This window comes from Coregonus clupeaformis, unplaced genomic scaffold (genome assembly GCF_020615455.1).
Source record: "Coregonus clupeaformis isolate EN_2021a unplaced genomic scaffold, ASM2061545v1 scaf0018, whole genome shotgun sequence".
Taxonomy (NCBI): domain Eukaryota; kingdom Metazoa; phylum Chordata; class Actinopteri; order Salmoniformes; family Salmonidae; genus Coregonus; species Coregonus clupeaformis.
In genome coordinates, this window is record NW_025533473.1 from 1141078 (window position 1) to 1156631 (window position 15554).

At 40.5% G+C, this 15554-nt stretch overlaps 1 protein-coding gene across 2 annotated transcripts; it reads left to right on the top strand.

Annotated features, from left to right (window-relative positions):
- Positions 1-237: 237 nt before the first annotated feature.
- On the top strand, positions 238-14943 carry LOC123483069 (catalase-like). 2 transcript variants are annotated; one of them, XM_045212511.1, is made up of 11 exons: positions 238-417; positions 1531-1702; positions 3406-3516; positions 4807-4937; positions 5134-5238; positions 5716-5841; positions 6026-6217; positions 6765-7187; positions 10775-10882; positions 12487-12564; positions 13030-14943. In XM_045212511.1, exons 1-11 carry the CDS (start codon positions 352-354, stop codon positions 13090-13092), a joined length of 1575 nt encoding a protein of 524 aa, XP_045068446.1. In that variant the 5' UTR covers positions 238-351; the 3' UTR covers positions 13093-14943. The 2 variants fall into 2 exon arrangements, with proteins under 2 accessions (XP_045068446.1, XP_045068447.1); XM_045212512.1 differs by lacking the exon at positions 1531-1702 and having other exon boundaries at positions 249-417.
- Positions 14944-15554: the final 611 nt, after the last annotated feature.

A 15554-nucleotide genomic window follows, 5' to 3' on the forward strand; every position in this document is an offset into this window, starting at 1 on the left:
CTGTGTGCATATGTTTCCGTGACAACACAACATGAGTACACACAAGCACACAACAGCTATATTGTAACTGCACTTGTGATACACTTAGTAATGGGGTCAGCAGTATCTGATAAATATGACACTTAATCCCTGCCAAGCTATCAATGTAAATATTTAACCCGCCCAGTTCTGCGGTCCGCAGCGAGGGGTACTTGTTTTTTTGCCCTTTTGTCCGAAAGTAGTTCAGATGGTGATCCAGCAGCCAATAGGAGTCGGGGAGAAAGCTGTACCACCCTAATAGTACAGTAGTTAAATAGCACTCAGAAATATAAGTTTTTCCACTCAGTTGTGGTGTAAAGGTCTGCCTTCAAGATGGACGAGGATAGAGGGAAAGCAACCGATCAAATGAAGCTATGGAAAGAGGGCCGAAGATCTCAGGTTTGTCCTTTTCTATGCTTAGTTTGTGTTTGTGGTGTGCAAATCTGTTTAGAAATGGGTGAGAGATCATGCAAGGGTCGCATTCTGCCTCCCGGACTACTTAGCTATAATGCTAATGTTAGGTAGCTAATTAGCTACACATTACTGAACCATGGTACTGTTCAATTCCACAACCAAATAATGCACATTTGTATTTGAATTGTGTCCGTTTTTGATCGTGCAGGAATTGTTAGCTGGCTGCTACCTACAGCTAACGTTAGTCTATTACTGCTTATTAGCTAGCTAGCTTGCACATGCAGTTGGTCGTCACTAGCTGCTATACCCACAATCACAAAGTCATAAACCCCGGCCATTTCTACCATTTTCTTCTTAACTAGTGGAAACCCTTGCAGCTCGAGCTTTCTTGACATTTGTAGAATAGAATTCCAAAATAATTACAAGGTTAACTAGGGTTTACTACCATACTCTTGTGACAATGTAATGTATTGAATTAACAGAACTGCAGAGTAGCTATTTGTTTTGATTAACTAACTAACGTCAGATAGCTACCCAATTAAATGCCAAGAAGAAGTTGATTGCTTGTGTTTATTTTGCTGGTTTAACGTGAAAACATTACAAGATGAGAATAGAATAATCCGTGACTCTTTGCAATAACTGGATGATATGGACCTTGATTTGTTGGGATAGGAAATGTAGCGAGGTCATTGTCTTGCTATAGTTTAGCCTGGACTTTAGCCATGTCAACTCATGGTTATCTAATCATTGGTGCGCAGGAAGGGTAGGCTTAATGGGTCAACATTAAGCAAGATTGCAAGTAAACAAGGCGAAACGATAAATGTCAACTATTTAAGTGGCTTTTAGACTATTATGTAATGCACATATTGAATTGGAGCAATTGCATAATGAAGCTGATTTATGATCATTCAAAGTACAAAAGGCTAGACATGTATAATGTCAGAATTGTACCTATGTCACACATACCTAATGGAACCATTGAGTCTTGTGCCCAGGCGATTAAGTGTCAGGTGCACAAAGTATGACTAATGACTGTGTAAATAAAAAGTGTGTAGTGAAATGTCTTATGTATGATGTCTGTCATTGCTTCCCCTTCAGAGGCCAGAGAATCTGACCACTGGTGCTGGTCACCCAATAGGGGACAAGCTGAATATAATAACAGCGGGTCCCCGGGGGCCCCTCCTAGTGCAGGACACCCCGTTCATAGACGAGATGGCCCACTTCGACCGCGAGCGCATCCCAGAGAGGGTGGTGCACGCCAAGGGAGGCGGTGGGTGTCCAGCACTACCAATTAATTTAACAGACAGACACTGTACCCTGTAGCTCAGTTGGTAGAGCATGGCGCTTGCAACGCCAGGGTTGTGGGTTCGTTTCCCACGGGGGGCCAGTATGAAAATGTATGCACTCACTAACTGTAAGTCGCTCTGGAAAAGAGCGTCTGCTAAATGACTAAAATTTAAAAAATAATAATAAACAGTGAGCTCCAAAAGTATTGGGACAGTGACATTTTGTTTTGTACTCCCACACTTTGGATTTGAAATGATGCAATGACTATGAGGTTAAAGTGCAGACTGTCAGCTTTAATTTGAGGGTATTTCTGTCCATACCGGGTGAACCGTTTAGAAATGACAGCACTTTTTGTAAATGGTTGCCCCATTTTAGGGGACCAAAAGTATTGGGACAAATTCACTTATACGTATTGTATATGTTTATTTGACTACTTTAATATATGTATTAAAGTAGTCAAAAGTTTAGTATTTGGTCACATATTCTTAGCACGCAGTGATTACATCAACCTAGTGACTACAAAGGTGTTGGGATGCATTTTCTATTTGTTTTGGTTGTGTTTCATATAATCTTGTGCCCAATAGAAATAAATGGTAAATAATGTATTGTGCCATTTTGGAGACACTTTTATTGTAAATAAGAATAGAATATGTTTCTAAACACGTCTACATAATCCTGACTGAATTGTGAATAATGATGGGTGAGAAAGTTACAGAGAATATCATACCCCCAAGACATGCTAACCTCTCACCATTACAGTAACAGGGGAGGTTAGCATTTTGGGGGGGATGATATTTATGCCTCTGTAACTTTCTCACTCATCATTATTCACAATTATCGGGTAATCATGGTAGCATCCACATTAATATAGAAGTGTTTAGAAACATATTCTATTCTTATTTAAAATAAAAGTGACTCCAAAATGACACAATACATTATTTACCATTAATTTCTATTGGGCACAAAATAATCTGAAACAAACAGCAAATGCATCCAACAAGTTTGTGGAGTCACAAGCTTGATGTAATCATTGCGTGCTAGGAATATGGGACTAAATACTTAATTTTTGACTATTTTAATACATGTATAAGTGAATTTGTCCCAATACTTTTGGTCCCCTAAAATGGGGGGGACTATGTACAAAGAGTGCTGTCATTGCTAAATGGTTCACCCGATATGGATGAAAATACTCTCAAATTAAAGCTGACAGTCTGCATCATTTCAAATCCAACATGCTGGAGTACAGAGCCAAAACAACACAATTATCAGTCCCAATACTTTTGGAGCTCACTGTATTTGTCAGAAACTGTTTGAAGACAGGCTGAAATGACAGAGCTGGACAGTCAGTTAGACGCCACTAGATTTATTCTTCAGAGTGGACCCTCACAAAGTAATGGTATAGGGGAAACACTTCCCCAGACAGGCCTATCACATTTGAAGTAAACATACTAGAAAGTGTTGGCCTACTTCTGTAAACTACCAACTGTAAACTGCTCTCTAGTCTACTCGGGGCAGAATATTATAGGACCATGCTTGATCATGTGACGGTGTGTGTTGTTGGCCCACTCTACAGAAGTGTAAAGTGCACTATGTGTATGACTTTATAATTAGGTGTTTACTCACTAACTAGCCAACTAGCTAGATGTATACACAGTAACTGACAATGTTCTGCCTCTTCATCCACAGGTGCTTTTGGGTACTTTGAGGTGACACATGACATCTCTCGCTACTGCAAGGCCAAGGTGTTTGAGCATGTGGGCAAGACCACACCTATCGCCATTCGCTTCTCCACCGTGGGTAAGACATTAGCCTACATTACATAATTTATTTATTTTGCCTATTTTCTCAGAACATACTTGGTAAAATAGTATTTTGAGGCTTCTCACTATGGCTTTTCTATAAAACTGCTACAAACACATTTACACAGTTGCTTTTGTTTCCCTAAGGACATGCATAAAGAAACACTATGAGAATTGCTAGCTCCCAATTCTACTACTGCTACTGTAGAGGAAATGACTAAGAGCATGCTTGTCTGCAAAAGCAATGTTTGCCGATACCAGAAGAATCCTGGACAGAGTCAGGTAGCCTAGCAGTTAAGAGCATTGGGCCAGTAACCAAAAGGTTGCTGGTTCGAATACCGAGCCGACTAGGTGAAAAAAATCTCCCGACGTGCTCTTGAGCAAGGCACTAATTACTCCTGTAAATATAAAATGTAATATATACACTAGATGACTGACAGGGGCACTGTCTCTGAAGCCAATGCATCTCCATCTTGGCGTTTCCCCACCATTGTAAAAAAAATATATATTTGGAAGCTATAGAAATGCATTTATTAATGTCTAAATTTGTTTTTGTGACATTTGGTCTATATAACATTCAAATATATATTATATTAATAAATAAAATGGACCTTTGATGTTATGGGGCTATTTTGCTTCCACTGGTCCTGGGGCTCTTGTTAAGGTCAACGATATCATGAACTTTACCCAGTACAAGGATGTTTTTGCCAAAAACCTGGTTGCCTCTGCCAGGAGGCTGAAACTTGGCCGAAAGTGGATCTTCCAGCAAGACAATAACCTCAAGCACACATCAAAATCTACAAAGAAAAGGTTAATTGGCCACAAAATCAACATTTTGCAATGGCCATCTAAGTCCGGAATAGAAACCCATTGAAAACCTGTGGTTTGAATTGAAGAGGGCAGTCTATAAACGCAGACGAAGGATATCAAGGATCTGTAAGGATTCTGTATGGAGGAATGGTCTAAGATCCTTCCCAATGTGTTCTCCAACTTGTAAAACATTTTAGAAAAAGGCTCAGTGCCGTTATCCTCGTATTTGTATAAAATAATACAATTTCCCAATTTTTGGGGATCATACAATATAGCTCAGTATTTTAATTAATGTATACAGCCATTTTCGCACATCTTTATCAAGGGTGTCTCTAATTTCGGACCCCACTGTACATCATCAATACATCATTGAATAAATACCAGAAAATACACAATGTCATATTATTATTTTTTTCCTAATGTCTTGTGTTTAAACTGTGAGTTGCTTATCATCCTATTTTGTCTCGAACTCATGTAGCTGGGGAATCTGGCTCAGCAGACACAGTGCGAGACCCACGTGGCTTTGCAGTCAAGTTCTACACTGACGAGGGCAACTGGGACCTTACTGGCAACAACACCCCCATATTCTTTATCAGGGATGCCATGCTGGTGAGTTCAGACACGTTTGAGTCAAGATTGCGCCTGGGTGTGCCTTGTCAAGATTCAGTCTTTGTCTCATGACATGGAAGACAAGGAGTGGAATGTTAGCTAAACAGACTGGCAACCAGGTTAATACATTAGTTCATCTCCCCGTATGATATTAAATACCATTACACATCTCTCTGATTTCACTTTGTTTGTGCAGTTCCCATCCTTCGTCCACTCTCAGAAGCGCAACCCCCAGACTCACCTGAAGGACCCAGACATGGTGTGGGACTTCTGGAGCCTGCGGCCTGAGTGTATGCATCAGGTGCTGTATCTGCTCCTCTCTACCCGCCACCAAACCTTTACACGTGCACGCACAAAAGTTAAAATCAGAAAATGCGGCAGGTAGCTTAGTGGGTAAGAGCGTTGTGCCAGTAACCGAAAGGTCGCTGTTCTAATCCCCGAGCCGACTAGGTGAAAAATCTGTCTGTGCCCTTAAGCAAGGCACTTAACCCTAATTGCTCATGTAAGTCGCTCTGGATAAGAGCGTCTGCTAAATGACTAAAAATGTAAAAATGTATTTTCTGATTTCACCCCACACTAAGCCAAATTCTCGTAAGAACATGTCATTAACAAATTCAAAGCTATGCCACTATATCTAGAAATGGTGGTTGCTGCATTAGTTTAAATAGATGATTGTATCATTCTTCTACATACATATGTTTTTATATCTTATAAAAGTTCAATTGCTTATGACTGAATATGTGCCTTTGTTCATCATTTTGTCTTAATCTCTGTGAAGGTGTCGTTCCTGTTCAGTGACCGTGGTCTGCCTGATGGCTTCCGCCACATGAACGGCTACGGATCCCACACCTTCAAGCTGGTCAATGCCGAGGGTCAGCCAGTCTACTGCAAGTTCCACCACAAGGTCAGAGCACAAACTAAAAATGATGTTGTGAACAGGATAGTACAGGACTAGTGAAATGTGCTACACTTACATGGATATAGGAGTCGACTATACTTAATTAACTGAAGGATGAAGAGAGTAATGGTGGGTAAAGAAGGATGGGTCCATAGTAACCCATAGCATCCTTCCTCTGCCCTCCTCTCAGACCAACCAGGGTATCAAGAACATGAAACCTGAGGACGCCGAGCGCCTGGCCTCCACCGACCCGGACTACGCCATCCGAGACCTTTACACCTCCATCGCCAACGGCAATTTCCCCTCCTGGTCATTCTACATCCAGGTCATGACTTTTGACCAGGCTGAGAAGTTCCAGTGGAACCCCTTTGACCTGACCAAGGTACCATAGAGAGACAATTCTAATGCTCATAATCTTCTATTAATTTATGTATTAGCAGCGCTACCAGCTGAGCTACAGAGGACCACAATTATGTGGGGACGCTAACCCCTTATAACATTTTATCAATACTTTACATTGGTTTTTAAAGAATGTGACAGAAATACCAGAAATGTCTTAGTATTCTACTTTGTTAGCCATTTAAACAAGATGTCCCAAAAATATTCTGAGTATCTAGACATTTGCACTACTCTGACTTTTCTACCAGAGAGGGGACTTACTCCACATAACCACTGAAAGATATGAAAGTGGTCTGAGATCTGTTATGGTATCATAGCATTTGTGAATGGTAGTATAATTGGCAACTGACTCAATAGCTCCAATTTAATCAGGATAATTATTAGGTGAAAATAGTACAGTATAGGGGGTCATGCATGCTTACATTTTCTATTTAAACAAATATTTGTCCTCAAAGAATGGCTAGAAATCTCTTGCACATCCGTGCACCTTGGTTGGCCTGAGAGGTAGCAACACTTCTCTTTTTCCTTAGGTGTGGTCTCACAAGGAGTACCCCCTCATTCCCGTGGGGAGGTTGGTGCTCAACAGAAACCCTGCCAACTACTTTGCTGAGATCGAGCAGCTGGCCTTTGACCCCAGCAACATGCCCCCTGGTATCGAGCCCAGCCCCGACAAGATGCTGCAGGGGCGTCTGTTCTCCTACCCAGACACACACCGCCACCGGCTGGGAACCAACTACCTGCAGCTGCCCGTCAACTGCCCCTTCAAAACCCGTGTGTCCAACTACCAGCGAGACGGGCCCATGTGCATGTTCGACAACCAGGCTGGCGCTCCCAACTACTTCCCCAACAGCTTCAGTGCTCCAGAGACCCAGCGGCAGAACGTGGAGACCAGGTTTAAGGTGTCCCAAGACGTGGGCCGCTACAACAGCGCTGACGACGATAATGTCACACAGGTAATGTATCTATGTAGAGCGCAGTGTGCACATACAGGTAACTGACAAAATAAAGGAAACACTTGAGTACATGACAGTTCTGGGGGCTCTGTTATGGGGTGGAGTGCATTTTTCTGGAATGGTTTAGGTCCACTCAACCCCTTAGAGGGCAAGGTAAACGGCAGTAAACACACAGCCATACTGAGTGATCACCTTCAACCTATGGTGAATCATTTCTATCCTGATGGGAGTGGTTTCTTCCAGGATGGCAATGCCCCCATTCACAGGGCAAGAGTGGTCACTGAATGGTTTGATGAACATGAAAACAATGTAAACAATATGCCATGGCCGTCTCAGTCACCAGATCTCAACCCAATTTAACACTTATGGAAGATTCTGGAACGGTGCCTGAGACACCGTTTTCCATCAACAGAACACCAAATTATGGAATTTCTTGTGGAAGAAAGGTGTCGCATCTCTCCAATAGAGAATCTATGCCAAGGCACATTGAAGCTTTACTGATGGATCGTGGGGGCCCAAGGCCCTATTAAGACACTTTTTATGTTGGGTGTGTCCTTTATTTTGGCAGTTACTTGTTTGTAGGGAATATTGGTCAAGTTATTACTTAACATTATTAATTCATCTCTAAGGACAAATTAATTAGGGGCCCAGTCTGTTATTGGACAAACATGGTATTTTAAGAAGACCTGACTTATCTTAACAATAACATTATAAGACAGAAATTAGAATAATAGTAATATTTTATTTATCTAAAGGTATATCTGATGAGCCTAATATCAGATTCATGAATTCATACTATTTTCAAGAGCTTGTTTTGTATTAGAGAAACCCATAACAACAGGTAAAATACAGAAGTTGAATAATAAAAAGAGTACAAATCTATCAATTGATCAATGGTTACAGCAGTAATGATAATAATGGTATCAAATCGATACAGGAGAATGATTAATGAAGTAATTTGGTTATCAGCAAACTACTAGAGAATTATATTCTCAATTTGGATAGAACAATGTTTACACATTCAAGACTATACTTAAAGGGTAGGTAGCATAAACATAACCACATGTAACATGGATTTGCATTAGTATATGCATCAAATGTCCCAATGCAAAGTTACACCTCACTTTTCTATTTCTGAAATTATTACATTAAACTGATCAGAATGCCCAAATCATGCCGGGGGAAAAAAGTGTGCCGTGTAACATAATATGGAGGACTTGCAAGCCCGGCTATTCCCTATAATGTAAACTCCAAATTAAACCAAATAATTTGCACTCGTGACTAATAGCCCTACTAGCCTGCTAATGTTACAGGACTGCATGAGTCAGCCGGTTGCTATCAACAACTAGCTTACAGTTACATTTAGGGCTGTCCCCGACCAAAAAAAATAGTAGTCTGTTCTTTCGACCAATCGATTGGTCAAAATTTTAAAACCTGTATTTTTCCATATAGACACAACCTATGTGTTTGAATAAAGTCAACTATATGCATTGAGCTTGTCTGATGCTTTAAACTCAGTTTGATGAAATAAGACACAAATTACTCGAGGGATCCAGAGATCAAGGTAAACAGAAGAAGAAAAAAAGCCATATCTCAGACTGCCCATCTTAATCTTTTCCTTTTTATTGGCCAGTCTGAGATATGGCTTTTTCTTTGCAACTCTGCCTAGAAGGTCAGCATCCCGGAGTCGCCTCTTCACTGTTGACGTTGAGACTGGTGTTTTGCGGGTACTATTTAATGAAGCTGCCAGTTGAGGACCTGTGAGGCGTCTTTCTCAAACTAGACACTCTAATGTATTTGTCCTCTTGCTCAGTTGTGCACCGGGGCCTCACACTCCTCTTTCTATTCTGATTAGAGCCAGTTTGCGCTGTTCTGTGAAGGGAGTAGTACACAGCGTTGTACGAGATCTTCAGTTTCTTGGCAATTTCTCGCATGGAATAGCCATAATTTCGCAGAACAATAATAGACTGACGAGTTTCAGAAGAAAGTTATTTGTTTCTGGCCATTTTGAGCCTGTAATCAAACCCACAATTGCTGATGCTCCAGATACTCAACTAGTCTAAAGAAGGCCAGTTTTATTGCTTCCTTAATCAGCACAACAGTTTTCAGCTGTGCTAACATAATTGCAAAAGTGTTTTCTAATTATCAATTAGCCTTTTAAAGTGATAAACTTGGATTAGCAAACACAATGTGCCATTGGAACACAGGACTGACGGTTACTGATAATGGGCCTATGTACATATTCCATAAAAAATCTGCAGTTTCCAGCTACAATAGCCATTTACAACATTAACAATGTCTGCGCTGTGTTTCTGATCAATTTGATGTTATTTTAATGGACAAAAAAAAGATTTTCTTTCGAAAACAAGGACATTTCTAAGTGACCCCAAACTTTTGAACGGTAGTGTATGTACAGTACCAGTCAAAGGTTTGGACACACCTACTCATTCCAGGGTTTTTATTTATTTGTACTATTATCTACATTGTAGAATAATAGTGAAGACATCAAAACTATGAAATAACACATGGAATCATGTAGTAACCAAAAAAGTGTTAAACAAATCAAAATATAGTTTATATTTGAGATTCTTCAAAGTAGCCACCCTTTGCCTTGATGACAGCTTTGCTACTTTGAAGTTGGATCAGGTTAAGGTTTTTCTTCTTCTGGTTATCTAGATCTCTGGCGCCCTCTTGAGGCATCAAAATGTACGCTTAAAGTATCAGACAAGCTCAATGCATATAGTTCATTTTATTAAAACACAGCACTCGATTGGTCGAAAGAACAGACGACATTCGGTCAACCAATATTTTTTGGGGGTCGGGGACAGCCCTAGATCAACCAGATGCAAGCCCGTGATCCGCAATAGTTTGCTCGGCTTCAAGGGAGAAGGACAATTTATAAAAGGAACATACAACATACTTTTCACTAACCCCAACCTTTTACGAGGCTCATGTTTGATGTGCTGTCAGGAAATGTGTTTTAGATTACATCTTGATCCATTGTTGAATGCGTAGGCCTTCTTTCTTAGAAAAAGGCTTGCCACTTAAAAGTTAGTCGATCTGGACTTTATTACCCCGTCATATACTGGAGCAAAGAGCATTCCAGCTCTGGCTCTTCCAGGATGTGTAGATTGGGGCCATATCCTGGCCCTGCTGGTCAAGCCTGGCACTTGAAAAGGGGCTCCTACTGGCCACTGGGTTCAATCAGGGTTCCTGGTCGCAAGAGGTTGATAGGCCCCTGTCCAGTAAAGAGGGTTGCGCTGCTGTGACGTGAGGGTGAATTCCTACACATAGAGATCTGTGTGCACTGCCAGGCACAATGATGATACGCTCTATATAGAACTCTAAATCTCCTTTTTAAGCAATGCTACTTTTTTTCTGTGTTCAAATGTTTATAAAGGCTTTGTGAGTAATTATAAATAAAAAATCCCTACTATCTATAATGCTTATCATGCTTACAAATGTTTATAAATGATTACAAATAATGAAATATTATTTATTGATAGTTTATTAATGCTTATTCATGTCTTGGTTTGTGTGTGTGACCAGTTGCTTGACCTGTGTGTGTGTGTGTGTGTGTATTGCAGGTGCGTACCTTCTTCACTGAGGTGCTGAACGAGGAGGAGCGCCAGAGGCTCTGTCAGAACATGGCTGGTGCCCTGAAGGGAGCCCAAGTCTTCATCCAGAAACGCTGGGTGAGTTCTTCTTCTCCTCCTCATCATCATAACCGTCATCATTATGATTGTCTAAGTCACCATTTTCATCATCATTGGGATCAGCAATCATGTTATATTTATATATCTTCATGTTTCTTATCACAATCATCATCATTACTATTCAAATCAAACTCTCCTCCACCACACTGTTATCGGAAAGTATTCACACCCCTTGACTTTTTTCAAATTTTGTTGTTACAAAGTGGGATTAAAATTGATTTGTCCTTTTTTGTCAACGATCTACACAAAATACTCTGTCAAAGTGGAAGAAAAATTCAAACATTTGTATAAAACAAATATATATGAAAAATAAAACCCCAATATATCTTGATTTACATATGTATTGAACCCCCTGAGTCAATACATGTTATAATCACCTTTGGCAGCGATTACAGCTGTGAGTCTTTCTGTGTAAATCTCTAATAAGAGCTTTCCACACCTGGATTGTGCAACATTTGCCCATGTATTCTTTGCAAAGTTCTTCAAGATCTGCCAAATTGGTTGTTGGTCATGCATGGCTAGACAACCATTTTCAGGTCTTGCCATAGATTTTCAAGCAGATTTAAGTCAAAACTGTAACTCGGCCACTCAGGAACATTCACTGTCTTCTTGGTACTGTAAGCAACTCCTGTGTAGATTTGGCCTTGTTTTAGGTTATTGTCCTGCTGAAAGCTGAATTCATCTCCCAGTGTCTGGTGGAAAGCAGACTGAACCAGGTTTTCCTCTAGGAGTTTGCCTGTGCTTAGTTTCATTCCGTTTCTTTTTAATCCTGAAACTCCCCAGTCCTTAACGATTACAAGCATACCCATAACATGTTGCAGCCACCACTATGCTTGAAAATATGGAGAGTGGTACTCAGTAATGTGTTTTATTGGATTTGCCTCAAACATAACACTTTGTATTCAGGACAAAAGGTTAATTGCTTTTTTTGCAGTATTACTTTAGTGCCTTGTTGCAAACAGGATGCATGTGTTGGAATATTTAATTTCTTACAGGCTTCCGTTTCCCTCTGTCAATAAGATTAGTATTGTGGAGTAACTACAATGTTGTTGATCCATACTTGGTTTTCTGCTATCACAGCCATTAAACTCTGTAACGGTTTTAAAGTCGACATTGGCCTCATGGTGAAATCCCTGAGCGGTTTCCTTCTTCTCTGTCAACTGAGTTAGGAAGGACGCCTGTATCTTTGTAGTGACTGGGTGGATTGATACACCATCCAAAGTGTAATTAATAACTTCACCATGCTCAAAGGGATATTCAATGTCTGCTTTTTTTTTACCCATCTGCCAATAGGTGCCCTTCTTTGCGAGGCATTGAAAAACCTCCCTGGTCTTTGGTTGAAATTCACTGCTCGACTGAGGGACCATACAGATAGTTTTATGTGTGGGGTACAGAGATGAGGTAGTCATTAAAAACTCATGTTAAACAATATTATTGCACAGAGTGATCATCAGGCATCATCTTCCTCACTACAACGAAGGTTATCTTTGCAATGCAATGTTGTATAATGTATCTATTTTACTGGCATCGCTATCAACACTGTTCTGACCCTCTCTCTCTGCTCTTACGCCCTGTTATTCCAGATTCAGAACCTGATGGCTGTGCATGCAGACTATGGAAACGGGGTTCAGGCCCTACTCAACAACGCTGAACCCACGAAGGTAAGTCCATTCATTATTGTCAATGGACACTAAAGCTTATGTCAATTTAAAAGGGTCTTTGCCTATTTCAATCAAAGTATAGTCCAAATAGGAAAAGCACTCGCATATCTGAGACGGCTCGTTGCAGATGCGTGGGAATAATTGGATGGAAATATTTGGGGGAAAAAAAAGATCCAAGTATAGTCAAATCATTTACATGAGCAGTTTTAGGTATATTGCAGATCCTTCATGAAAATCAATAGTTGCACACATGAACTAAAGTCTTTTTTTTTCTTGTTCTTTTTAATGCAGGTAGAACTTTTTGTTGACCTTTTGTCTTATTCCTTTCCATTTAGTATGTATTTGTGTTGTAACTGTTTCTCTCAGGACCTCTCGTAAACAAGATTGTGTTTTTTTCTGGTTTATATCCACAAATCTATTTTCTCATTCTCTCCCTTTGTCTCCTTCCCTCCTCCTCTCTACCAGGACACTGTGAGAGTGTACACCCGTGGAGGTGCCTCTGCCATCGCTGCCTCCTCCAAGATGTGATGCCTTAACTTCCACCTGGGGGCAGTTCCACCTGTTGCGCTTACCATCCACTATAGAAGATCGTACTACCAACCGTCCGTAAATGCTATAGATAATTAAATGGCAAACTATCATGATTTATTTCGTAATTCCTCAGGCTACTTACTGCACAGATGACTAGAGTCAGTTCTTACATGTAGTTTCCTGCCCATTTTGCCTAAGTTCACACAGAAATGAATATAGTCAGACTGCAGCCCTATGGGAGAAGATCTGACCCCACATCAATCAAATACACATATGCTATCTGAAAAGCCATGCATTTATTCAGTTGTTTATAGTATAATTTTCATTCCATTGTCAGTATAGTGTTTCATCTCTTTCCCAATTACTTATTGTGTATGTGTCCATGCCTCATGTATGCCCTGATAGTTAGCTTAATAAACAGGTATGTGTTTACTAGCCTATATCCTAGTTCAAATAAGATTCAGAATTATTTTACAGTATGTAGCAGTTTAAACTTCTGAGTTCTCTTCAAGCTTCTGAGTTCTCTTCAAAAAAAATTCAGTGCTTAGGCCTACACCATATTTCTTGGTTATATTAGAAATGGTTTCAGGCCATCGATCAGTGTGATTAAGTCATCGTCCTCGCAGCCAAACCAACACAGCAGTGCCTTTTGGGTTAGACACAAATCCCTAACACCATGGCAGGATCAGGGCTTTGCCTAGACTCGCTATAAAACAAAATGGTCATGTACTAAATGTTTAGTGTATATTAGTGTTGATTTGTGTAGAGACTCTGTACCAGAATGAATCACTGAAGAGTTGTAGTTTGGTTGAGTTAGGGTTGGGGAATTAAGAACCACCACTGTTTCCTGTACAGGAAACGTAGTCCATCTCTTCTCACAAGCCTCCAGACTCGATTGCTATGTTGCAGCTTATCACTGTTAGTGTTTCGGTGTTAGGTAGCCTTCCCGCTCATATCGCCCGTCTGAAGAGAAGTAATTTGTTATATTAACATGAAATTGTGAACAGCTTTGAACCACAAAATGAGATGCTACTAAATCAAAAGGTTAGTGGTCCTCTGTAGCTCAATTGGTAGAGCATGGTGCTTGTAACGCCAGGGTAGTGGGTTCGATCCCCGGGACCACCCATATGTAAAAATGTATGCACACATGACTGTAAGTCGCTTTGGATAAAAGCGTCTGCTGAATGGCATATTTATTTTTTTAAAGGTAATGTGTGTCTGGTTTAAAGAAGGCCTATCTTACCTCCAGGTTATGCAGGCTTTTGTTATAGCCCAGGACTATACCTGATTCTACATATCATGCCCTTGATTAGTTGATAGAGGAGTGTTACTAGGCTGGAATAAAAGCCTGCACACCCTGTTGGTCTCCAGGACCAGGATTGAATACATTGAGAATTTTTATAGGGTTGTCATCTGTGCTGCTGTTCAAGCTGTGAATGGTGGTTTGTCCTTTGGAGGTCCCAGCATTTCAACAATATATTCAGGTCCATTAGAAGATTTACAAATGCAAACAGACACAGGAGAGTAGTTTAAGACTTTAAAATAAGCATACCAGACACTCAACAGACAGCGCTAAGGGTAAACACTTTGACAATGACTGATTTCAACTGTACAAAACATTTAAGCCAGGTTCATACTTTGTTCCCATCAATTCATTTTCAACTATAGGCCTACATTGTCTGAATAGTGAGTAGGTAGCTAGCTATTTCTTCACACAGTGTAACCAGTTGATAATATGTTATAGGTCATGTGGGGGAATGAGTTAGCTTTATTATGTTGTATATTTCCACACTTTGCTTTATAATGTACTTGTTTAAACTATCAATTAAACATAACATCTCAATTGAAGCCATGGTATCAGACTTTTATTTGATTTACATATATATATATATATACTGTGATGTCACGAGAGGCTGTGTCCTGGAGGGACGTTACATCCCCCTGAGGTGGCTGCAAACCCAGACAGCTATGGCTCCATCTGCTGGTATGGTCGGGAACTCCACCCCTCTATGGCCAATCTTCCCACGCAGCTGAAACAGATCAGGAGCTGATGAGCTGGAGGTTTTTGAAGGGAAGAGACACTGAGAATGAGTGTGTGGGTTGTGAAGTAACACAGTCTCCAAGCTGGGCTCGCTGGAGGACAAGAGTGCTGCACGTCCACTTCCATGAGGAATATAAGGATTTGGAGATACTTACCTTTGGGAAATACTCACCTTTGGATATATGCACCTGTGGAAATACGTGTGGGCTCTGGGAAGAAGAGAATTGTGTTATAATTTCGTTAGTTGCCGAAGACCTTTAATAAAAATCCTTGTTTTGGTTGAACCTGGACTCCTTGCACTACTTGGGCAACCCCGCTGGAAGCGGTAGCCTCTCGTGGCATCACAATACATACAGTGGGGAGAACAAGTATTTGGTACACTGCCGATTTTGCAGGTTTTCCTACTTACAAAGCATGT